Below are 12,272 nucleotides of genomic sequence, written 5' to 3' on the forward strand. Positions count from 1 at the left end.
AAAGCAAAGTGAACATGGGCAATATGGTACATGGTTATTTCATGCTACCTTGTTAACTAGGGATCAATTCTTCCTAGCTATGATATGATATGCTTTTCCTTCTTCGTTTCTCGTCTAGTTCCACCATCTGTTATCCCCTCCTCATGTCTATCAAAAGTATGAAAAGCAAGACTGAAAACGAAAACGGGACCGTCCAAAACAGTATGTAATTAAGGTAACCTCTCTACTGCTCCTCCCTCTCCAAACCATCAACCTTCCTCCTCAACTTCTCCATCAATTCCGCCATCCTCATCGAACACTCCGTCGTCCTCGGCAACTCATGTCCGCCCCCATGATCAAACCTCTCGTTCATCCCGCCCTCAAACATCTGCGCCAGCTGGACACTGGCCGGCCACCTAGGATCCTTCCCGCCATACACATGCACAGTCGGCACGATCTCTCCCAGATCCCCCACCGCCATCCGCATTCTTTCGTCGGTAAAATCCAACCCAAACACATCTTCCGGATCTAACTCCTTCTTAGAAGTCGGATCATGCATCAAGTCCCCGACCTCATCCCACAGCCCCTCCCCGCGTTTGATCGTATCAGGATTATCCGCCTTGAACTTCAATTGCTCCGTACGCTTGTGAAGCAAGGCAGCAGTGGCATTATGCACCTTCCACGCCTTTTCCGTCACATCCACTCCCAGGTCTTGCAGGACATGGAGGCTAGGGCCGCCGCAGATGAACATGGCGCCCTTGAACGGCAACTCGAATTTCTCACCAGCTGATGGTCGGGTCAGCATGTGTTCCTGGTACCGGTAGAGGATGTAGGACATGAGCAAGGTGCAGCCCTGGGAGAAACCCATGACGAGGTCGAAGGGACCTTCTTCGGAAGAAAGAAGTTCTTCCAGATGGTCGTGCGAGGTCCGGATCTCAGAGATGTTGGAGGATGAGACCGGCCACCAGCCGTAGAATTTGGGGACCTGGTTCCAAATGCTGTCGACGCCGACGGTCGGGGCCGAAGGCAGGGGTGCGTTGGGGAAGGTGAAGGTATACGTTTCTTTGGGGAGTTTGAAGCGGAATGCGGCTGTTTGGGTTGATTGTGTGTCAGTGGTGGTACACGTGGTGAAGAGGAAGGGAATGGGGAGGAGGGGGGAGGGGGAGGAGGAAAACTCACCTGTCTGTGATCGAAAGATTTCACCGCTGGTGCCGTAGCCGTGGAGGGCTAAGACCCGGGTCATCTTAGGCTTTTCTTCCTGCATTACGGAACCCATAGTGCCAAATGCAATAGCTTGCGTCTAAGTCTTCTTGTGTTGGTTTGTGTGTAAAGTCGGGGCTGAATTCTTGGTGCTGTAAATCCAAGTTGAATGGCGGGATGGGAGAATAGAAATAAATGTATGAAGAGAGGAGTTGTGTGAGAACCAAAGAAGCGAAATGATGCAGTCCTTCGTCAGAACTTCACTTAAGACGACAAAGTAGGAACAAGTATTTCTCAAGCTAACTTGATAACCACAGCTTTTAATATGTTTTGACGGGAAAGTATCATCCAACTTTTTTCCTGTTTACTTTGGGGACTACAGTCCACGTTCCGGCAATCACAACTCGGTACTCCGGGGATTCGTTGGAGGAAGTCCGATGGGTGAGCGTGAGATAAAACTCGCCTGGAACGGTTTCCGAGCTGAGTGTAAGAGGCACGGCTGGTCCAGACCGAAATATTTCCGAGTGTCAGTGGCGCCTTCTCTGCTCATTGGTTCCAGTCAACCTTGATTTGTCGTCACGTTGAGGTGGAAAGTGGGAGAAGATGATACTTCAAAGTTTCTAATCCTTCTGCATCAACATGTCGATCCCGCATCGCGTACTTGAGCCGATTCGTTGCATGTCTGCAGCTGTAAAGCTATTATTGACTCTGTCTCAGATCTGACTCTGCTATGAGGTACTTCAGCTGGATACAAAGAAGCCACCAATAAAACCATTGCACACACGCACATTGCTCTTACTTCACGCCATTCCATGCATACTTCCCATGCCATGATTGAATGCCAGGGTTGCTTCCGCATGTTAGTTGAGTCTTGGATGACAGGAAGCTGCAGTCTACAGCTGGATGCTGTGTAACAAGGAATGATTACATATATATTTGAGATGTTGACATTGTTCTGACAGAAAACGCCCTGTTTTTGATGGTGCTTTTCCCCAGCAGTTCAATCCTAGTTAAATGCTCAAATGCCCTTATCACCAACTTCTCTTCACGTGTTTCGGGTACGTTAGCCCATCGGCTTGTCATATTCTGCATTGCTGATCTTCTCACGGTCATATTTGTTCGGTAAGCATCCCGATCGGAACCATATCTGATACCTGGACCGTCCGATCGGAATCCGAATTTTTCGTTGTCTTCGAGATCTGGGTGAAAACTCATCTCCTCGGATGAATACTCTACATCAACCGCATCGTGGGGAGCTATCAGTTGAACAATTTAACCAATCACTCCTTCTCTTCTACCTTCTCCTTCCACGAACAATTTCCTCCCTCCCCCTCTCCCTCTCCCTCGTCCTTTCCCTTCTTCTCTCCTCCCCACCAGTGTCTCTCTCCCTCTCCTCACGACTCTCCCTTCTTCCCCTCTCACTACTCTTCCCCACCTTTTCTTTCTTCCCACCCGTTCCCTTTCCACCATCGGCATTCCCCTTCTCCCATTTTTCGTAATCCCTCACCATCCCCTTTGCAACTCTCTTGACACTTTCCTTCCTCCCACTCCGCCCTCCTTTCTGTCGCCCTTCCCCCTTTTCATCCCCACCACCACCACCACCACCATTACCACCACCAGCCAAACTTTCCTCCAAGATCCCTCCCACTAACCCCGCCACACCCCTCTGCACCACCTGCTTAACCACATGATGTCTCAACCCGCCCTTTCGCATCAGCTTCGGATGGCGCCTCTGCTCATGCTCAATCAACCCGTCCACGACCGCGGCGCCGAGAGCTGCTGAAGCGATTTTGGAGCCTGATTGTGCAGAAAAAAGCGGGGTGGAGGGCGAGTCCTTGCGGAGTTTGAGAGCGGTGGCGGCGCCGGCTTCGAGAGCGCGGGTGGCGGCTTTGAGGAGGGAGGCGGTCTTGGGGGAGGATTTGAGGGTTGCGAGGTTGAGCGAGGGACGGCGGGACTGGTGATGGTAAGAAGTGGACGGAGGGTTGGAGTGTGCCCGGCGGTGGTAGGATCGGGGGTAGTTGTTGTGGTATGTGTCTTCTTCCCGCTCGTCGTCGGTGTAGTTGAGGTGGTGATAGGGTGTTGTGCGGGATCTTGGACGTGGACGGGGATAGTAAACGTCGTGAATAACTGAACCTCTATGTGGAGGTGTTGGTGACCGGTTGACGCGGCGTCGGCGGGTGCGAGGAGAGATAGCTGTTTCGGAGTCTGATGTTTCATGATCTGGTTCTCGCCTCGGTCTTGATCGTACGGATTCTCTTCCGTGCTGGCCTGTTCCGTGGTCTGATCGCACTGACTGTCGACGACTTCGATTCACTGGTGAGCGTGTACGCGGAGAGAGAGTACCAATGGTGGATGGTCGTCTTGTTCTGCCTCGTGAACGAGTAAAGCATGCATCTTCATCATACTCATCTTTCCGTTTTATTGGCATGGCATTCCCTGCTTCCAAGTCCAAGTCCCATTGACTCTTTTCTTCATCCTTGTCCCCGTTCGGATCAAGAGGGCGTGTGAGGTGATAAACATCCCGGGGGTCGTATTCCGATTCCGGATCATCTTTATGGTCTTCATCTATAGTCGAGAAACGTGAATTGCTAATGATTGATGTACTTCTTTGGCTCTCTCTTCGGCGATGTGTCAACGCCGGGGAGGACTGTCGCCGGTGACTTCGATAACTCTTCCCGTCATCGTGTCGAGCACTTCTCTCTGAACGGGAACGGTGAGCGGGACCGGGAGGACAGGACTCGCTTGGTCGTCTTGTGAGACGATGCATTTTTGAGGGTGGCTGTAGCCGAACGACGTGTTGATATACAGTTCTCGGTAGATATCATGAGAGTGGTAATTATCTTTAAGTTAGTTTAAGAACAAAAATGCTCTGGTTGAAACACTGTTATAACCTAGATATGAATAGAAACCGAGGGTGTAGCTGAGGTATTGTCGTACCAAGTCAACGACGGATTCGTTTCAAGTTAAGGTCTGTGGATCACCGTGTTGTTATCAGTTCTATGAAGAGCTTTGCCAGGTCACAGAGGTCAACAACAAATTACCCTTCTTCCTTCCCCCATCAACCCAAGCAGCCCTCCCAGAGACCGACCATGGCTTTATGTACCTGCAGTAGCTGAGCACAAGTCGGGCATCCATCCGTCCATCCCTGCGTCCACCATACTGCCCATCCGTCCCTCCCACCCAGATGGGGCTCCTTTGCACATTAGCATCATACCAAGAAACAACCTTTGACCAAACAGACCGGGTGCTGAGCTGGTATCTCGGCACGTCACAGTGCATCAAGTCATATGAGAGGCAATTGGCTTGTCCCAGATCTTTGGTATAAGTGTGGTAACGCGGTAGGTTCTAGACCTTTCCTCCAGTCCCGGACTACCGAGCCCGTGTAACAGTCTCATTTGTGTACTTGTACCTCATTATCACGGCACTAGCTTTGCGATTTTGTCTCGTATTGGTCGTTTGTACCTCTGTATGTTGGATTTTGTATGGCATGAATCGTTGTGGACGATATGATTGTGCAGTGTGGTGGTACGTATCTTTGGAAGCTCTCGTGAGGTACAGACCGGTTGGAGGTGATCGATATACTCGAGATTGCGCCTAGAACAAGGAACCTCGATGCGATTTGGCTTGCCAGCGAGCGTATCCTTACCGGTTGTTGTACAAAATAGTCAAGGTGTCTAACCACTTTCTGTTCTTGTGCGCTCTAGTTCTAGGTGTTTGATCGTCGTAATAGGAGGTGAAAGGCATGGACATGGAATGATGTGAGTAAGGGCTGGTTCCACAACCGTATTAATCGAATGTTTCTCTTGCTCAATCAAAAGACGCGCAGCTACTGGTAACATGTGTTCACCGTGGTCTCGTCTGTCTAACGGTAAGTACACATGTTCGCGACGTATTGACATCACCAGAAGGCCCAAGTCCCGCTTCGTGATCTTGACCGAACCCCGGATTTCCCCGGTCTTGAACACAACCGAGAAACCTTTTCTTTCCCGGATCTCACCTACCCACAAGTACACCTTGCGCTAAATGTAAACTTGCGTCATCTGATACCTGATTGTAAAACAGTGATTCATAGCGCTTCCTATTTCCGATTTCCCTTCCATTTCCCACCAGATGAAGGGAAACGGGCAGTGCTCACTTCGCTGCCTCACCCGACAGAGACTTTCCGTCATCTTTCTGCTCTACATAGACAACCTTTGGGTAGGCACGTGAGAGACGCTCTGGACGGGCGGTTCCAACTGTTAGTGCTTGAAAAAGGCTCGAGTCATAGCTGCTGTGAGCAGAAGCAAACGTTTCATCCCCAAAGTTGCTCACGTTGACTATGTCGTCTGCGTTCAGTTCCCCTTGCTGTGAGAGTGCAGGTAGTTGTGGCTTGTCCAATGCGAATGGCGAGGGAATGGGAAGATCATGCTCGCTGGCATTTACGTGCGAGTGGCTATCTTCATGTTGAGGGGCTTGTTGGTCGGACTCTTCAACCTGCAAGTTGGATTTCTGATTTAGTCCCTGCTGCTCCGATTGCAGCTCATGGATTGACGTTCTGTGGAAGCTATCCTTCTCAGGGGTGTTGACCGGTGGGGCCATGGATTGGTGTCCGTCAAAGGGCGAGTGTTGTTGCTGACTCCGTTTAGATTCCTTTGACTTCCGTGAATATGCTCCATCCTCGACTATGGTCCTGTCATCCTTGAAACTGCTGGACCCGCTGATTTGTACTCCTGACCGAAATGTGTTTGTGGGCTCCGGAGTTCTTTTAGGGCCATAGAGGTCGTTCAGCTCGTTTCCCAGGTTGAGAAACTCCCGCCTCTGCCGCCGTGTGTAACAAAACAAAGCCAACCCTGCAATAGCTAGCAGTCCGAGAACGCTCGCCACAGTACCAGCGATGGCCTCCGCTGGAAAGCTGTTGATGGGCACTTGAACGGGGTAACCTATGGCATAGACAACGTCGGAGACGACAACGGTGGGGTTGGCCCCGTTGGATGATACTGTATTCGCATTCGTGATGGGAGGCGGTGTCATTGCTGTTTGGAGGACACTGAAGCACGGTGTCTGGCCTCCTAGGTCAGTCGTCCATGGAGTGTAACCGCTACGGAGTCATGGTTAGCATAATTCCAAGTCTGAGTTACGTTTCTCAAATGCAGGATTGTGCCTACCTGGGGCAGCAACTGGCTGAGATCGAGTAGTAGTCGGCGGGGCAGCGTTCTAGGACCGCCTGTTCAGAATCGGAGGTTTCAGGATACACGTCGTTGAACCCTATTTCCACCGATGATTGCGGCTGGAATGGGCAGCAGTCTTGCCTGGTGTCTACGCAACCAACAAAGGGCGCGTAAATCGCAGATGGTCCCAAATTAAGTAAGGTGTACTCGGGCGTCGCGCATGTCTCTGTTAACAAACTTGCGCCAGGCTCATGCGTGACCGCGACACTACCATCTGGAGACGAGGTGACCACAATTGAGGGTTGTTCCATCGTCACTGTTGCCCCTACAGTGGTTGGTGATCTGTAATGAGGTGTCAGTTCAAGAATCACATTGGTGTCAATTTGGGAGGGACGTACACGCTGGCCATGGTGTAATCCTCCATGGAAAAGTGATGGGACGCTGGGAATGCCAGAGGTAAAATTCGTTTCCTTCAACTCGATCAGAAGCTGTTTTATACTCCTCCTCGAGATGCTCACGGTCAGAATCTTTAGGGTCTGGCGCAACAACGGAGGAGGATCTTGCAATGGTGATCTCTGTGACGCGGGGTTGTGAAAACGAAGACGACCACGGAACGGCAGAAATTTTCGAAAACTGTTGGGACTTGGGATGATTTGGGATGAAAAACTGCAATGCAACAGCACTCGTGAGAACCTGAACGCCGCCCAGGTACTGATAAACCCCTCCTTCCAAAGCTGTGGTGGAACTAAAATGTGAAGGCAAACATGGACCGTGACCAATATCTCGTTTTCATGCTCCTTTCTGTGAGGATATGCCTGGAGATCCATCTGTTGATCGATGCTGCATTACGAGATCACGGCCGCCTTGATGTTTGCCGGGCGGACGTGCGGCCTTGATGGAGCATCCCAACCCGAGGATACCCAGATGCGTGGCATCTCGGGACCTGGATCTGTCAAGAAGGTTAATGTCAGTGTACTCTCTGTCGAACCCCGAGCCTTGCACGCCATCTTAAAAATCAGGTTCATGATACCAGGTCTCGAGCGACTGATGAGTTTACTATACCCATGTGAGATTTTGAGGACTTTGCTCTTCGGATTTGCCTTCTGCCGAAACAGGCGACCTCGACGACGGCGAGCAATCGTAAGAATGACACAAATACGGACAGCCCCAGTACCGCTCGTCGTGGTTGGAAAAGACCATCACGAAAGTGTGGTAGGAATTACAATGACTTGGAAACATATCGCCCAGAGTCCATCAGAAATTCTGTCATGCAGAACTGCCTCGAATTTGAGGTTTAAGGGTGCAATCAAGACGCTTGGATGCGTGCAAGAGTATATCCAAAGTGTGATGTACTGACCGTGACATGGTCGGTTTATTCTTATGATCGTTCGAACGGGTTGGAGGCACACAGTCCTCCTTGAGATTATGATCCCTCTCAAAGAAAGATATGTACCTCATAATTCATGTTTGGAAGACTGGGGCAATGGCGTGAGCGGTGAAACGGGAAAAGAAGCATACGAACATAGGTGTGTAAGTGATGACCGTCATGAGGCTCTTCCTTACCATTGCCCACTTGACAAGGAGAAGCTCTGATCTACCTCTAGCAGATGGCCAAATATAAAGGGAAAAAAGATAACTCGCCCCGTATTGTCTCCCAGTAGTGATTTATACGTGACTCAAGCTGGGATCACACTGCGTGAAAATAGGGGGCGCAAGCCCATTTGTGCAGATATCAATCAAGAGAAAGATCGGAACGAGTTAAAGAGTGACGAAGGTGATGGAGATAGGTGCCAACGGTAAGAGAATCGGGAAGAGTTGGATCCATGAACGGGACGGGAGGGAGTGGTTGAGGCAAAAGTGGACCTACCCAACCGGAAGTCTTGGAAGAGGTCTGTGCAGGTGGTCAACTGAAGCTACACCTAGCCCCTGTGATTGAATGGAAATAGCGGGGAAGGCCCTGAGTGCCAGGGACCCCAGGTGGCCGTCAGGGTACATCTCCAGATCTTATCCGAACTTCTGCTCAACGTCATCACCGGCATCATCATCAACATTGGGCATTGACCAAGTCATGTCGATTGCTGCATAAAGGCCGGCCCGTATACTCCCTGTCAGGCAGGGAAAATAGCGGACAAGATGATAGATGCAGCCGAAAGCGACATTACTGTTGCCAGCGCCCTCGCCGGCGGCGCTCCCGAGCCTGGCGCTACAAGCTCGGTATCACCTCCGCCGCCTTCAGGTTCCGATCGGGACCCAAACAACCTCAACCCAAAGAACCCAAAGAACCCCCCTATTCCGGCCGATTTCGAGGGAGAAGGGTTGGTAAAACCACCGTTTCCTCTCCTTCACAATAATGCCAGTGCCGACGCCGAGGCCGAAGGCTCGAGAAAGGACAAATCATCGCGTGCCGGCGCTGGCGTCGGCGACAACGACGATGACGAGCCCGCCGTCGCCAAGCCTTTTCACCGCACCACCAGTCCAGATCCGACCCAACGTTCGGGTGCCCTAGCCCCCGAGGAGGAAGAGGAAGATGTGGGCAGGTTGGATGGCACTTCTGGCGAACGACCCCGGTCCAGGCTGAAGCACAAGATGCACAAGTTCAGTCTCTACGAAACCGCCAGTCGCTTCTACATGGTCGGCGGCGATGTCACTGAGAAACGCTACCGCATCCTCAAAATTGACCGCACCGCAGAAGACGCTTCTGAGCTGAGCATCACGGATGACAAGACCATTTACTCACAGAAAGACATGAACCAGCTGCTGGACACCATCGACGACGGCAACAAGGGCACTGGTGGTCTCAAGCTGCGCTGCACTACCTGGGGTCTGCTTGGTTTCATCAAGTTCACCGGCCCATGGTACATGCTGCTCATAACCAAAAAGAGCACAGTTGCCATGATAGGCGGCCACTATGTCTACCAAATCGATGGCACCGATCTCATTCCCTTGACCTCGCCCAGCTTCAAGACAGACCAGCGCAATACCGAGGAGACGCGCTTCTTGGGCATCCTCAACAACTTGGACTTGACCAGATCTTTCTACTACAGCTACTCGTATGATATCACTCGCACATTGCAGTACAACATCACCAGAGAGCGAGAGGCGTTGCTGAATGGTCAGGTTGGCCCTATGGAGGATGACCTGAACTCCATGTTCGTCTGGAACAACCACCTGCTTCAACCTGTCGCCAACGCTTTGAACACACCCTATGACTGGTGTCGTCCCATTATTCACGGCTACTTTGACCAAGCCGCCATCTCCATCTACGGACGAACCGTCCACGTTACTGTCATTGCCAGAAGAAGCAGATTCTTTGCCGGCGCAAGGTTCCTCAAACGTGGCGCCAACGACTTGGGATATGTAGCAAACGATGTCGAGACTGAGCAGATTGTGTCCGAGTCACTCACAACTTCTTTCCATGCCCCGGGTCCCAAGTTCTTTGCCAGCCCAGCGTACACCTCGTATGTACAGCACAGAGGCTCCATTCCACTGTACTGGACTCAGGACAACACGGGCGTGACGCCCAAGCCACCCATCGAGCTGAACCTCGTTGACCCATTTTACACAGCAGCAGCTCTACATTTTGATAACCTCTTTGAGCGGTACGGAGCACCAATCTATGTGCTGAACCTGGTGAAGGCGCGGGAGCGCACTCCGCGTGAAAGTAAACTGTTGGACGAGTACACCCGCGCCGTAGAATATCTTAACCAGTTCTTGCCCAAGGAAAACAAGATCATCTACCGTGCCTGGGACATGTCGCGAGCCGCTAAGAGTCGGGACCAAGATGTTATCGGGACACTGGAAAGTATCGCTGAGGACGTTGTCCTGACGACCGGCTTCTTCCACAACGGTGACGGCCACACTTCCCCGATCCGGGTCCAGAACGGAGTCGCACGGACGAACTGTATCGACTGTCTGGACCGAACCAATGCGGCCCAGTTCGTGATTGGCAAGCGTGCCCTTGGCCACCAGCTCCATGCTCTCGGCATCTTGGAGGACACCACTGTCAACTACGATACCGACGCCGTCAACCTGTTCACGCACATGTACCACGACCATGGAGACACCATTGCCGTCCAGTATGGCGGCTCACAGCTCGTTAACACCATGGAGACATACCGAAAGATCAACCAGTGGACCAGCCACTCGCGCGACATGATTGAGAGTTTCAAGCGATACTACAACAATGCTTTTCTCGACGGTCAGCGTCAGGAGGCCTACAACCTGTTCCTCGGTAACTACATCTTCGCCCAAGGACAGCCAATGCTCTGGGATCTGGGCACCGACTACTACCTGCACCACGAAGATCCACGGCAGTGGCTGGAGAAGCGCAAGCGCCACTACATCAACTGGTACACACCCGAGTTTCTCAAGCCTCGCGTCCTGCCTCCGTATCCCGCCATCAAGCCCAACTCACCCCAAAGCAAGATCCCCGTGTCCCGCTATGACGACTACTGGCTCGAGTACTACCGTCCTTCCACGCTCTCGTCCTTCCTCAAGATGTTTGCGTACCGTATGAACTCGACCCTCAGGTACATACCCTTCAAGTCCACCCAGGACGGCCGGTACGACCTCAGCCCGTTCCGCGTGCGCGGCGAGGTAGGCGGGACCGGTGACGGCGACCATACGCACGACAGGAAGAAGGTCAAGAAGGAGGTGACGTTTGCCACCAACCGCGCCGACCACTTTTCCGGAACGAAGCATCTAGCCGAAGATGCCGCGGATAACGCCTCTGCGATGAACGAGAAAGCCGCTCTTGCTGCCGCAGACAACAACGGCGGTAACGCACCTGGTCACCACCGTGGGCTCTCCCTCCAGCGCTGGCTCCCCGGCAGCGGTACCAAAGAAGCTGCCACCGCCGCAAACACCACCTCCGCCACTGGCCCTTCGGACCCCACCAACAACAATAACAACACCACCACCAACCCTTCTCGAACTCTCGGCCGCGAATCCTCAAGTAACAACAACAACACCAGCGAAAGCACCGAACTCGGAGACTACTCGTACCGCCCCTTCAACAACTACCACTCCAACCATCACCAGCAGTATCAACAAACCCCCAACAACCGAAACAGCAACGGTTACACCACCACCCCTTTAGGAGAAAACAAACACCTTTCCGCCCAAGAAAAAACCCGGGCTGCCCAATCGACCTTCACCAAAGTGGTGCACTCCTCGCTCAACCCGACCGTCAGCGCTGCCGAGGCCGAGGACTACGCCCGCTACGTCAGCCACCCGCACCACTTGCCGCTGGTGGTATCGAGCGAGATTGCGCCCGGGGAGGTGGAGCCTGAGTATCAGGAGTATGTTAATGGGAGTTGGCAGTATCCTGCTTCTATTGTTGTGGAAGAAGAAGATGAAGAGGTGAATGGGGGTATGGTGGTGGGTAGTTATGGGGATGGTAGCGTTGGGGATGGGTTGGGGATTACGGGGTATGCTTCAAGTGTGTATAGTGGTTATGGTGGGTACGGAACTCCTGACGGAGGTGGTGGTGGTGGCAATAGAGGAGGTGCGCCGGGTGGTGTGAATGGAAATATTAATGGTGGAGGGTTAGCGGACGATGACAAAGCGCTTTACATTGAGATGCTCAAGATCAGCGAGAACCCGCTCACCGTGACGGAAGAGGACGCGCAGAAGAAGAGGTATAAAGCCTATAGGAAGTGGTTGAGGGGGAAGAGCCTTTTCAAGCAGCAGCCGGTGGACTAGGAGCCCGTGGTTGTTGGGCCGGAAGAGGGCGAGAAAACTACAGGGTATCTGATTAAGGACGTGGATGAGAAGGATAGGGATGGCACGAGGCGGGCTTCGTCGGTGGTCTTTGTCGTTGTCTCGCCAAATGAGACGAGGAGGGTGTTGACTATGTGTGGGGCCGATCGTGGTGTTCATCATGGAATGGACGGGGCTGCTGAGGATGATGATGACTACGGACCCGGAGAGGGTTCTTCCAGAGGA

General features: G+C 52.4%; 4 protein-coding genes across 4 annotated transcripts; 1 reads left to right on the top strand and 3 right to left on the bottom strand.

Annotated features, from left to right (window-relative positions):
- Positions 1-223: 223 nt before the first annotated feature.
- NEUTE1DRAFT_40734 (uncharacterized protein) lies at positions 224-1,255 on the bottom strand (the record flags this gene model as incomplete). Its single annotated transcript, XM_009850563.1, has 2 exons — positions 224-1,068; positions 1,159-1,255. The coding sequence occupies 2 exons, from the start codon at positions 1,253-1,255 to the stop codon at positions 224-226; spliced, it is 942 nt and encodes a 313-aa protein (XP_009848865.1).
- Positions 1,256-2,473: 1,218 nt separating this feature from the next.
- NEUTE1DRAFT_136612 (uncharacterized protein) lies at positions 2,474-3,607 on the bottom strand (the record flags this gene model as incomplete). The annotated part of the gene is made up of 1 exon (XM_009851476.1): positions 2,474-3,607. One exon carries the CDS (start codon positions 3,605-3,607, stop codon positions 2,474-2,476), a length of 1,134 nt encoding a protein of 377 aa, XP_009849778.1.
- Positions 3,608-5,310: 1,703 nt separating this feature from the next.
- Positions 5,311-6,735, bottom strand: NEUTE1DRAFT_128914 (uncharacterized protein; the record flags this gene model as incomplete). The annotated part of the gene is made up of 3 exons (XM_009851477.1): positions 5,311-6,256; positions 6,324-6,668; positions 6,725-6,735. The coding sequence occupies 3 exons, from the start codon at positions 6,733-6,735 to the stop codon at positions 5,311-5,313; spliced, it is 1,302 nt and encodes a 433-aa protein (XP_009849779.1).
- Positions 6,736-8,459: 1,724 nt separating this feature from the next.
- On the top strand, positions 8,460-12,231 carry NEUTE1DRAFT_145545 (uncharacterized protein; the record flags this gene model as incomplete). Its single annotated transcript, XM_009851478.1, has 1 exon — positions 8,460-12,231. The coding sequence occupies one exon, from the start codon at positions 8,460-8,462 to the stop codon at positions 12,027-12,029; it is 3,570 nt and encodes a 1,189-aa protein (XP_009849780.1).
- Between the last annotated feature and the right edge of the window lie 41 nt (positions 12,232-12,272).

The sequence above is a fragment of the Neurospora tetrasperma genome (genome assembly GCF_000213175.1).
Source record: "Neurospora tetrasperma FGSC 2508 unplaced genomic scaffold NEUTE1scaffold_2, whole genome shotgun sequence".
Classification (NCBI taxonomy): Eukaryota; Fungi; Ascomycota; class Sordariomycetes; order Sordariales; family Sordariaceae; genus Neurospora; species Neurospora tetrasperma.